General features: G+C 41.2%; 1 protein-coding gene across 2 annotated transcripts in view; it reads left to right on the plus strand.

Annotated features, from left to right (window-relative positions):
* Window positions 1-13085, plus strand: part of pdia5 (protein disulfide isomerase family A, member 5) — a 67978-nt gene that overhangs the window by 15825 nt on the left and 39068 nt on the right. Inside the window, exons 3-6 of one of the 2 annotated variants that reach the window (XM_075479981.1) lie at window positions 14-101; window positions 9550-9633; window positions 9783-9828; window positions 12156-12248. In XM_075479981.1, the coding sequence (XP_075336096.1) occupies window positions 14-101; window positions 9550-9633; window positions 9783-9828; window positions 12156-12248 (311 nt within the window). Of the gene's footprint in view, window positions 1-13; window positions 102-3330; window positions 4187-9549; window positions 9634-9782; window positions 9829-12155; window positions 12249-13085 lie in introns of those variants that run through there. The other variant, XM_075479982.1, reaches the window with a different exon arrangement.

Genomic DNA, 13085 nt, shown 5'->3' on the forward strand with positions numbered 1-13085 from the left:
TCTCCGTTCACAGCTACATCAGGAGACTCCCACCTGAAACTGCTCTCCAATGTCGCCCAAACTGTAAAGGGCCAAGGGACCATTGCCTGGGTCAACTGTGGGTAAGTACAGGGATCATTTAGAGCAGTAGCACACACACGAATGCTTCTCTCTGCATCACTCCCTGCCTCTTTTGTCCGGGGAAATTTCTGACAGCCTTTTAAAAATGGCAGAGCAATTTACTCCTTTCAGGAATGTCTCTGCTGCCATTCAGCTGCACACTTTATGGCTTTTTCACTGGGCCGTAAAAGGCCCGGTTCCATTGTGCAGGCACAATCCAACAGACGGCCGCTCGCTTGTTAGACCGATTGAAGCTCTGGGTCTAATGCAGCAGACGTCTTTATATTATTCCAATTCTCCGCTTTCAGAGTAACCCTCAAGAAGGAGCACAGATATATGATGATGAAGGCTTTTGCAGAATACTGGGTGATGTTTCTCTGCCAAAAGACGAGGCTTCAAAGCATTTTTTATTAATACGAATCCTTCCGAGTGACTAGTTTTATTCCTGATGTGTGCAATTCTGAAATAAGGAGTCGCTCGTGCTATTAGCTGGTTCCACTGCCAGGCATTGTTTGGAAATGGGTTGAAACTAGTGCCTCAAACCATGAGCTGGACAGCTGAAACATGTGTGGATGTTCCAGCAGTGAACCAGGCTAACATTAAGCTTTCCAAATGAGCTCCTCAGAGTCCCGCCATCAACCCTTTAAAAGTCAGTCCAATGCCAGGAAACTTACAACTTAGTTAAAGTCGACCAATTCTGCCAGAAGAGCGACCGAACGACCAACCAGAGTTCTGCTAGAAGCTCGGGACATTTCACCAAATGTTAGGCGTATTTCAGCACGTTTTTTCACCCTGTGTTGGTTCAGAAAGCTCAAAACAGATGTGAAATGGACCCCTTTTCTCTTCTTTTTAAGGATGTATGTGCTGTAATCCCCCTTTTAGCTCTTGAAAAGCAGAAAATGCTGACCCGACGCATTTTGGCCAGCCTCAGTTAAAACCAAACACGAGCTGTCGTCGTAGTGGAACTCCAGATGTTCAGCAGGCTTTGTTCGGGCTTCGTGTCTTCGGCGTTCAAGGACGATGAAAGAAGAGGCTGCAGTCACATCAGGAATGTGTTGTTGGATTTATGCTCAGGCACAACGGCGAACCGTCGCCTCAGTTTTTGGCAGAGATGGGACCAAGTCACACATGTGCAAGTCTCAAGTAGGTCTTAAGTCTTAGCTTTCAAGTCTCAAGTAAGTCCCAAGTAATTTGTTCTTGGGCAACTAAACTCAAGTCACCTTATTATTGCAATTTTACCTGCAGAATCTGATCTTAATAAAGTGAAAAGACAAGATATAAGTAACTGTGCCCCACCCCGTATCATATCAAGCTAACGTTAGCTAACTACCGACTAGGCTAACAGGATAATATTAGCTAATTTGAGAAGCACTCACTGGTCAGAATGGATCTTCAAATGACGAACAAAGTTGGAAGTTGTCGTCTGGCTGTCCGAGATGTTGATGTCTTGCACTGTGCTGTTCGTCTTTTACCGTCACATTGGTAATTACGAAAGCCGAAGACAATGACTCTCGGTCCCCCTCCCGCTGACATGTTGATGCATATCTGATACGAGAGGGCGAGTCTCTGACTGATTGACAGGATAGTGATCCAATCATGACGCCATTCTCAGCCTGTGCTCCTACCGGGTAATCGATATTATTTTTTAAATTAATTTATTAATTTTACATTCAAACTGAAAACATGGACTGAATAACACTCAAGTCATTCAAGTCATCGTGTCTCAAGTCAAGTCAAGTGCCGAGTCTTTAACTTCCAAGTCCGAGTCGAGTCTCAAGTCTTTTTTTTTTTTTTGTCAAGTCAAGTCACAAGTCATCAAAACAGTGACTCGAGTCGACTCGAGTCCAAGTCACAGTGACTCGAGTCCCCATCTCTGGTTTTTGGTCACATGCGGGTCTTCTTCAAGGATCTCTGTGTTTGGTTGCAGTTATCCTGAAGTCATTGAAGTGGAATCCAGACGGGTAAAAGAAGCAGATATTCAGTACAGTTTGTGCATGGGCGTCGCCCCCGTGGGGGATGGGGGTGTTTCGAAACCCCCACTTTTACAGCAAGATTATTTCATCCCCCCCCCCAACACACACACACACATTTTCCAAAGGTTAACCCGTTTGCCCACCCTCGTAGTGCACCAACATACAAAATGGAGCGCACCTCAGCCCCCATTACGCTGCACGAACAGGCATTGGTCAAACTGAGCAGACGTCCACCCAATTACAGACTGTTGTCCGCGGCCCGGCCACCGGCCCGGGAAATGTGATATTACGTCAGAGACAAACTATATTGTGAGACTTACGAGCTTCTGTTACTCACCGTTGGCTGACAGTGAATAAAATTGAGAAGAGAATAGAGAGAAGAAGGAGGCAGAGATGCCAAAAAGGAAGAGGCAACAGAACATTGACTTATTTTTCAAGTCAAGTTGTCATGCAGAAGAATCCGGCTCTACGACCCCTAAAATCAACCCCATCTCTCTGTCAGTGGCCAAATGACCAAATAAAGTTTTAACAAATCATAAAATGTGTTTTAAAGACTCTGTACCCTCTTTAGAATAATTCCATCCAGATTTGAGCAGTCTAACTATTGTAGTTTCCATACAGGACCTAGTTTAGGGTGATGAGAATACGAAAAAAGCAGTAAAATGGCCCTGTTCTGCATTTTCACAAATCAGAAAAAGGTTTCACAAATCCCAAACAAGGTTTTAATGAATCTATAGCCTCTTTAGAATAATTCCATCCAGATTTGAGCAGTAACTATTGTATTTTCCATATAGGACCTAATTTAGGGCAATCAAAATGCAGTGAAATGGCCCTGTTATGCATTTTCACAAATCAGAAAAAGGTTTCACAAATCCCAAACAAGGTTTTAATGAATATATACCCTCTTTAGAATAATTCCATCCAGATTTAAGGGCGATCAAAATGCAGTGAAATGGCCCTTTATGCCCATCCGCGAATCGAAGGCTGGCAAATCAGATGCCAACTTCAACGTTGTGTCTATGGGCTTGATGTGCTGCTCATGTGCCACCCCTGGAACACCCCCACATTTAAAATCCCTGCTCCACCCCTGAGTTCGTGGTCCACACTCCGTCTCTTTGAAAGGAAAACACGTGTCATGGAACGCTTCAGTTTCCGGCTGCACTGCAGAGAGCTGAATGTTAAACTCTGGATGCTCCCAGGACCCTGACATGAGTGACGTGAATGGTTGTTTTTTTTTCCAGGCACCGCTTGCTTTGACATGTGGATCTTTTCGCCGCTCTGATGTTCTCTTTTTTTTCTTTTTTCCTACCTGTCAACCCATCAGCTGCACGAATCGTCCTCCTCAGCGGAGAGGAAAGAATGTATCATAAAACAGGAAACAATGAGGAAGAGAGGAGCACCCTTTGACACCCGGTGCTCACTCCAGCATTCGCAGCCTCTCAAGCTTATCCGGGATCGAAGACCAGGGGGATGGAAAAGAAGAAGAGCGGGGGGGCTAAACCCAAAACAATCTGAAGGAATTGTCAGAGGTGTTTGCGTCCATGTTTCAGTACAAAGTTACTCCATGATGCATATCCTCTGTGTTTGTGGATATATTCTAACTGGCCCGCTGGTTTTCATCTGGCAGGCTACGGTTTCATCACTGCACTTCCTCGTCCAACAACTCCAGAGTTTTCGAGTGTGTGTTGATGCTCAACAGAGATTCTCGCTGGGCCAGATTCCCACAAGGGGAGCTGGAGTGAGCTGGGTTTATCACTGCAGGACACACGGATGCGGTGCCAGGCTCCGCGGCAAAGCTTTGTGCTATTTGGCATGTTTCTCCACCGTCTCCAATGGGCCGGTTCCAAACCGAAGCTCCAGCTGAGAGCTGATGGCGGACAGAGAGAGAAAGGGAGTAGAGTGCATATCGCAGCGTGAGAACCGCCGGCTCTGCCAATGAAGAGGGCCACCGACGCCAGGATGACACACTTTGAACAGATGACAGCGACCTGAGTGTTGTCCAACTGGGTTCCACCAGTGGGAAGGATGATCTCATACAGGAAGGGAGAGCAGGACAGGGCTGCCCCCTTTTCCTACACTCCTGAGTGGGAGAGCACAAACAAGCCGAGCACAGAGTAAGACTGAAGCGCTTAGACTTCAACCCCATTGCTCCGTTAATCTTTCAATAAAGGAGTTGTTTAACTGATTCATCATTCTCCGGTGCTGGATATTAGCTGCTAAACAGCCTCGGGAGGTTGTGTTGTTCCAGTGAGTGACGAGAAGACGGAGAACACAAATCATCAGTCTTGTTTACGCAAACATGTTCCTCAGTTCTGGTTTAAAGTTAATAGTTGGGTTGTGTTTGGTTTCAGCGAGTGATTCCTGAGCTTTGGGAACTCAAAACTCAAATTTTTTGGGTTGCATGTGCTGGGTTTGTTTTGGTTTCCAAATCCTCTTAACAGTAGGTTAGTAGGGCGAGTTTTAATTTTTTTTTTTTTTAATGATTTCATATTAATTATTTTAATTTTATTTAATTATATTTTTAATTAATTTATTTTATTATTGTAAAAGTCTGTTGCTGTGGAACCGGTAAAGAAAGTAATCGGCGGATCCACCAAACATGGAGAAGGGTACGGAACTTTTACTCGGCCATTTTCATTTTAAAGTTCTTCCAGACGGCGGAGTCGACAGAACCAAAGTCATCTGTAAACACAGCCAAGTTGAATTGTCTTCTCAGCGTAGTAGTTCCAGTCTAAAATATCACTTACAGGCAAAACACACAACTGATAGCAGCAAGTCATTCAAGGAAACAGACAGTGGAGCGAGGCTTCTACATAAAAACTACAGAAAGATGCTGATGTTAAAAGTGTGTTTGCACAACAAATGTTATGGCACTTTCATTCATATGGCAGCACATTTAAAATAATGCTAAAGGCTATACACTACTTTTGGATTCTGCGTACAAATGCGATTAATCGTGATTAATCAGGGAAATCATCTGATTAATTAGAGAAAAGCCCTAGTTTGATTTAAATTTGCACATGTATTAGGGGGAAAATGGTGTGTGTGTCATTAAAATAAACTGAGTTAGAGCAGCAGGAGAACACCTCTGCTCACTCAGTTGTTGACCAACACAGAAACTAACCACAGCAGGCGTGTCTTCCCCACTCACCACATCATTAGACCATAGATGGCTCGACTGACGTCGTCCCAGAGATGAAAGGAACCTGGTTGTGCTCATCCAGTGGGCAGAACTCTGATAAACTGCCACCGCAGCCTTTGTTGGACTCAGTGAACGTGACTCACTACGACTTCCCAGGGCTTGTGTTTGAGGAAAGCTTCCTTTTCTTTGGCAAAGCAACTGAAGCTGTTTTTCGTCTTCTCTGAGTCACTGTGACGCTACGTGCATCCACGTACAATAGTTAGACTGCTTAAGTCAGATCCAAAGCTCCTCTGCATACGTTTAAAAGTGATAAAGCACTGAGACGATGCTTTGAAACGTTGGCTGATTGAACGAGTGCTTCGGTTGAATTTGATCTGTAGTGACTACATTTGCAGCATTTTAACACGCAGCATGGAGGCGGTGCATTGTTGGGATCTCAGTAAACGCATGAATATGCAGAGCGTGCTGTGGTTGTTGTGTGAGAAGCATTGACTTATCATTTATCACCTTTATCCATCTGTTTATTGATTCTTTCTCCTCACTCTTGATCTGACGTTCATGACTCAGATATCTGCTGGTTGCACCACAGCACCCAGATCCGCATTGTTCTCTTCATATTGCTTGTTTTCGTTGTTGTTTGTCATTTTAATTTGCTTGAAATATGTTCATTAAAAGGAACAAAGACTCTTAGAGCTTCACCAGGAGACCGAGGCCCTGTACAGGCTCTTGGTAAATGCATTGAGGAGATTAATGACTGAATGTGCCACAACTTTCTCCAGCTAAACAAAAACAAAACTGAGCTAATCGTCTTTGGAGCCAAAGAGAAGCGATTACAGGTCGCCACCAGACCATAATTATCCTCTCAACAATTCCACTTTGTTTTTGTGTGTGTTTTTTAACATAAATTGGTGTTTACCTCATATACACTGGTATTTAAAGGGTTAATTTTTTGAAAATAATTGAAAACTTGATGGTTATGATCAGAACTGAAGTGGAAGAAAAGATTTATAAAAAAAAAAGGGGGAAAAAAATATTAACATATGGTATTTTGGGGATCAATTTAGAAGGGGACAAAAATGTCCCTTTTCAGAAATTAAGGATTTTTTTTTTAAATCGGGCATAACAAAAAATTGAAAATCCCTAAAAATCAATGTTGTTGCTAATCATTGACATATCCCAGACCATAATTATCCCTACTCAATAATTCCACTTTGCATTCCATATTTTGAAAATACTGGCACCTAAAGGCTTAAAATTTGGGCTAAAAAGTTCAAATTGGCATCTAAAGGGTTAATTTTTTTTTAAAATAATTGAAAACTTGGTAGTTATGATCAGAACTGAAGTGGAATAAAAGATTTATGAAAAAAAAGGGGAAAAAATATTAATATATGTTTTTAGGTCGTTTTAAAAGGGGACAAAAATGTCCCTTTTCAGAAATTAAGGAGTTTTTTTTCTACACAATGAAAAATTGCATTGTATATGATGTGTGTTTGAAATTTGAAAAAAATAGACAAAAATGCACAACTGGACCAAATATGATGAGTATCACTATTTCCAGTGTGAAATTAGAGGAGAAAGTACACCCCAAGTGGACAAAAATGTCCCCTATCAGGGATCAGGGTTAAGGCAATAACAAAGTCAGCCTACTATCACCTTAAGAATGTATCAAGGTTAAAAGATCTGATGTCTCAGCAGGACCTGGAAAAACTGGTCCATGCTTTCATCTTCAGTCGGCTTGATTACTGTAACAGCATCTTTACAGGTCTGCCTAAAAACTGCAGCTCAGTCAGAACTCTGCTGCTCGAGTCCTCACTGAGAGCAAAGAAGTGGACCCCATCAGTCCAGCTCTGAGGTCTTTACACCGGCTGCCTGTCCATCAGAGGATAGACTTTAAAGTTCTGATGCTGGTCTGTAAAGCTCTGAATGCTCCAGGACCAGAATACATCAGCGACCTCCTGACCCAGTATGAACCTTCCAGACCCCTCAGGTCATCTGGATCTGGTCTTCTATCAGTTCCCAGAGTCAGAACCAGACATGGAGGAGCTGGATTCAGCTTCTATGCTCCACATGTCTGGAACAAACTCCCAGAAAGCCTCAGATCAGCTGAAACACTCAGTGTGTTTAAGTCCAGGCTGAAGACACACCTATTTTCAGCTGCGTTTGAATAAAGCTCCAAATCTGAAGCTTGAGTTTCAAAACTTAATCACATTTTAACTACTGATTTTATCTACTGTTCTTATTTCTTTCTCTTTTTTTGTTTAAAATTTAAATCATGCTTTTTATTTCTACTGTTTTAATGTCTCTGTAAAGCACTTTGAATCACCTTGTTGTTGAATTGTGCTGTACAGATAAACTCGCCTTGAATGAGGAGCCCTGTTTCCTCGACTTTTCCTTTGTTTTTTGGGGATTTTTGTCTCTGGTGGTGGTCCGCTCAGCAGACTGAGCTTGAATCAGTCGACTGAACGTCATCTCCTAATATGTGTCGAGGTTACATCTGCTCCTGTTGTGCCCTTACTGCAGCCATCTGCCATTACGTAACGCTTCTCACCTGAAATGCTTCTCAGTGAAGAGCTGCACTGAGCCTACTGAGCCTGTTGGCTGGTTGTTTGTAGGGCAGCCACCACTGAATTCCATCCATCTCATTCTAAATGGATGCATATTTTAGAAAGAACTCACTCAGTGGAATGTTTGCATGTTGGCCGTCTGCACGGTGAAGGCTGTAAACAACATACCGTCCACACTGACTGTTTGTTTATGTGTTTATGTGTCCAAACTAATAAAGGGAACCAGGAAACTTGTTTACTGCACATAAAGCTGCGGTTAGACTGATATGGGGCAAAGTCGGAGCAGTCATGTCTTTATGCATCGAGAACCGGCTCCCGGTAGTTCGATTCCGTGGAATCGTGAATCCGCCGGCCTAACGATCCCGTTTATAGGTTCTGCTAACGTCTGACGTCATGTGCGCACTTCGTAATTTGGCTCAGAATGTTTCCAACATGGCGTCGAGGCTCCAAAGTTTGGTTATATTTCACCAAAAAGGACAAAAGTAGGGCCAGTTGTAACGTGCAGAGCTGTGATCACATCAGAGGGGGAAATACCTCCAACATGCTGAAACATTTGACCACACAGCATGCAGTTACTTTGCACGAATGTAAAGTCTTTGACACGCTGCTCAGCGATGGCGGCGACTCTCGGGGGAGCTTGTGGCACAGCGTCTTCTGCCTCAAAGCTCCAGGTAACCTAAAACTTCCAGGTGCTGTTGATTGTAATAATGTTAGCGACATACTGTATGGATCATTTCCATCTGATGTTAAGGTTTAGTTGACGAGGATCACCCCCTCTGGGAGGGTGTTCTCCACAGCTGCAGACACCTTAAAGGGATAGTTCGCCTCTTTTGACATGAAGCTGTATGACATCCCATATTAGCAACATCATTTATGAACATTTTCTTACCCCCTGCTGCGTCCTGTGAGCCGAGTTCCAGCCTCGTTTTTGGCGTTGACGAAGGTAGTCCGGCTAGTTGGCTGGGGTCCCGAAAATAAAGCGTCTTGCTTTTCAAAACAATATGCGTTCAAAAGAGTAATACATTTGCATCACAAAATCGTTCTCCAGGAAAAAGTCAGACCTCACAATCGCTTGGCGCTATTTTCTTTCTTTGTTTTGAGAAGCAAAACGCTTTATTTTTGTGGCCCCAGCCAACTAGCCAGACTACCTTCATCAACACCAATATGGGATGTCATACAGCTTCATGTCAAAAGAGGCGAACTATCCCTTTAAGTCCTGAAACGGCAAACATGCTAATTTTTCTGCACCAAAACTGTTAATGTGCAAAAGTTGATCATTGCGATTGCATTTTATGTCACAGTGTTCATCTGAAAAAGTTCCTGTTTTTCAGCTTAAACCAGCTTTGATTTAGTTGAAGCTGAGTTCAAAATGTTGAAATAAAGTGTTACGGCAACCAAAGCCATTTGAACTACATATAACTGGATGAGAACCGATAAGGAACCGATTCGATAAGCAATATCGATAATGGATCCAGAATTGCTAAATTCTTAACAATTCCCATCCCTAATCATCCTCCCTCTTCTTTTCCCTCGGTTCAGCTCAGATAAGTTGTATTTAAAAGTCAATTTGACTCATTTTGAAGTGTATGTCTCAAACAGAAATCACCTCATACGGGAACGGGAACACTTTTCTCATTAATCCTGACATCTTTGATCTTTGCATCCTTCTTCGTGCGTTTTTTATTCGCTTTGCAAAGGGGATCTTATGGATTTGTTTTTACAGTAAATGAATATTTCCCTTTGTGTGTTTTCATCCGTCTCTCTCTCTCAGGGACTCGGAGGGCCGTAAGCTCTGCAAGAAAGTGAAGGTCGACCCGAGCTCCAAACACGGAGGAGCAGAGTTGCTGCATTACAAGTGAGTAAGCAGACATTCAGCCGGCTGTCAGGCGTTTTTCACACCCGGCTGCTTTTTTTGGAAAGTAATAGCATTTAAACAGCTTGAGGAGGGCATCATTCAGCACCTACTTCTGGGCCTGTGTGCATTGTGTCTTGTGTGTCTTGCAGAGATGGGACCTTCCACACAGAGTACAACAGGCCTGCTACTTTTAAGGTGAGTGCTGGTCTGAATTCATGCAGTTTCCTGCATCATGATCCAGAGCCCGGTGTGTCTGTGCTTATTTGATTGATTAATTTAGTCTGTAGTTCTTTTTAATTCTGTAAAAATGTGTGTAAATGAACACTGATTGCATTTTTAACATGATCCTTTTTTGATGGGTAAGATACAAGCCTTGCTTTATAACTTAGAACCCATCATAGTGTTTGGATCTCCGCTGGTTGTTCTTTTCAGCTACTTCATATAAAAAGAGGAGATTAAAGGCTTTAATAATCTGTATGGAAAACTAGTGAGCTCTTTCTTACAAAGAAATTGTGTTATTTAGTGTTCTATAAAACAAATTCAAAGGTTTACCATTGGTGATGAGCTCTCTCTGGTCTCATAGTTCAGATAACTGTTGTTAAACTTGAATTTTAAAGCAGACAGTTTGGGGTAGATGGTAGAGTTTAATAACAGAGCTTAATAACAAAGGATTTATCAGAAAGCACAGTTTTTAATGCTTGCTAACAAGTTCACCATCTTAAAGTGCGGTATTATGATTTTGTGTGATGATACCGGCATCTTTAACTGATCTAAGAAGCGCTTTAAGACCTTCAGATTATGGATAAAAGACGTGGGACATGCCTGCATTCTGCCCTCCATCTGTTTTCTATCTGCTTCAACTTGTTCACCATCACTATAGCTGCGGAGTGAGAGGCGGGGTAAAACCTTTGGTTAGAAAGAGATGGCAGATTATGTGTGACCTTATTATGGTTATATGAGATGGTTTGATGGCTGAATTAGGGTAAAATAAAGGATTTAGCAGAGCTGGCCTGAGGAAGGGGCCATATTGTTATTGTTAAGCTGCTAATAGTTGGTTGGATTTTTCAATTTTTTTCTGTGGAATGAGTATACTGTTTGGTGAACAGAATGGCATATTGACTGATGTCATAATTTGGGGGAATAATTGATTGCCAATTAAGTAAAATATTGGAAAAAAGTGAAAAAAACGCCTGATTTCTTTGCATTAAATTGAGCCAAAATCATGTAGAAATGTATTTTTAAGAGTTATAATTTAATTGGATGTTGTCTCCACATGTGTTCTGTGCATCTGGAATACATTTATTGACAGCTTAGGGTCAAAGTGAACATAAAAAAACACAAATAAAAAGTATGGCAGACCATGTCAGGCTCAACTCATTTTATTGAGCTTTTGAGACTTTGGCTCCCTGACTATAATGGGTATGTTTGCTCCAGTCAGGTTCACCGCTCACTCCGGTTTAAAAGACAAAAACAGAGATAATAAAATTGCTTAAATCATGTCAATCTGTCTTAAACACCAGATCGCTCAATCATTTCACAGCTTTTATTTTCTGTTTTAATTTTATTTTGAAAAGAAAATCGTAGCCTTACAAAAGACTTTCATTAAAATGTTTGACCTGCTATCTAACACCATCTTGGGTATTACTATAAATTAGTCCCGTACCTTTAACTCGGTCCAGCTCACTCAAACACTTACAAGTAGGGCTGGGCGATATAACGATATGTATCGAGGAATAACTTTTTCGGCACGCCGATTATTTATTTATTTTTTTCTTCCTAGTGGCCACTCGTGGTATTGCAACAACAAATTTCCTGTGGCCCAAAAAGCATTTTTCCCATAGACCGCAATAGAAAAAGAGATGCCTGTAAAACTGTTCACAGGACGCCTCCAGCTGTAACCGCTGTTATTTACCAATCTTTGTATTCTATATTTTTAAGTCATGGACTTTTTATCTGTAGAAAAAGTTTGCGAACGGCCAGAAAAGCCCCAGAAAAGTCTCTTTTCCCAGCATGACGTCACAGCTGTGTACGTGCACGTCCTCATCGGGGTTCAAGTGGATGCTAAAAGTTATGGACCCGATATATATCGATATCGACGGATATGAAAAAAATATCGTGATGTGACTTTTTCCCGTATCGCCCAGCCCTACTTACAAGGTAAAAAAAAAAAGTATTTTTTTATGTCACCATGAAGATTTTATCAGACTCTTTGCAAGGCGTTGTCTGCGTTTCCTCTTCTGACAGATGGAAAGAACTCTGAAACAATAAAGTTACATCACATATTCCACCTGTGTCCATGCATCATTGTTATAGCGCTGCAGAAGCCTTAGTATTTACAGCTGATGTCTCCTCAGACATATAACTCATTATATTTACAGGAAGCTTTACGAAGCCCATTACTCAACACTTAATGGCTCTCGGATACATGATGATATATTAGTCTCCATGTGGCTGTGCTTAGATAAATCAGTGTTGCCTTTCTTGACACATTCATCATTCTGTCTCGTCCCCTCTTCTTTCAGTCCATGGTCGCATTTCTGAAAGACCCTTCGGGACCCCCGCTGTGGGAGGAGAACCCTGAGGCAAAAGACGTCCTCCATGTAGAAACAGAAAAGGTAAGTGATGACCTCAACAAACTTCTTGTACCAAAATAACACATTCAGCCATAAGCTGACACCTCACAGCACTCCTAACGTACACAACGTGCCAGAATGCTGATTCTTTCCTGGTCGTTTGTGGAAGATGTCAACAAAAAGCTGTCCTGATGTTGTTCTTTGGAAGTAGCTGAGGTTATGGAGGCCTAAAAGTGCCATAATCCAAAATGAAAACAAAAATATATTTAAGTGGATAGATAAATATGTTTATATAATGACAAATGCTGCTTAAATTCAATTAAAAAGTTAATTTCTGTTCAAATAAATGTATAGAAATGGAAATAAATACATTTTATGCTTTGATTTTAAACTAGATTTATTAAAACTTGTGTTAATGTCGCTCAGTTTACAATTAATTTGTTATTTTATTTGGAATATATTTAATTTCTGTCTTTATGTGTTTATTTCTGTCCTGCTTTCCTGTACGTCACATTAATTCACATTATTATTCTGAAAGACCGCCCCCTCATTTCCATATTAAAGTAGAAATGCTAGTTTTAAAGTTATAAAGATGGAGGCAGGGAAATGAATGGAAAGGGAAAATTACTGATAAGTAAATATGTCCATAAATTAGAGAAACAAATAAACAAAGAAAGAAACTGAATATATTAGAAGAACAAATGAAGAACGACATTAATAAGTTTAAATTAATCAAAATTAAAGCATAAAAATGTATTTATTTCACATTCTACACAATTATTCTTGCATACATTTATTTTTATTTTCATTATAGTAACAAATATCATCATTTAAACTTATTTATTTACCTATTTTCGTGTTTATTTTGGCATTTTCAGG

Source organism: Odontesthes bonariensis, chromosome 12 (assembly GCF_027942865.1).
Source record: "Odontesthes bonariensis isolate fOdoBon6 chromosome 12, fOdoBon6.hap1, whole genome shotgun sequence".
Lineage (NCBI taxonomy): Eukaryota > Metazoa > Chordata > Actinopteri > Atheriniformes > Atherinopsidae > Odontesthes > Odontesthes bonariensis.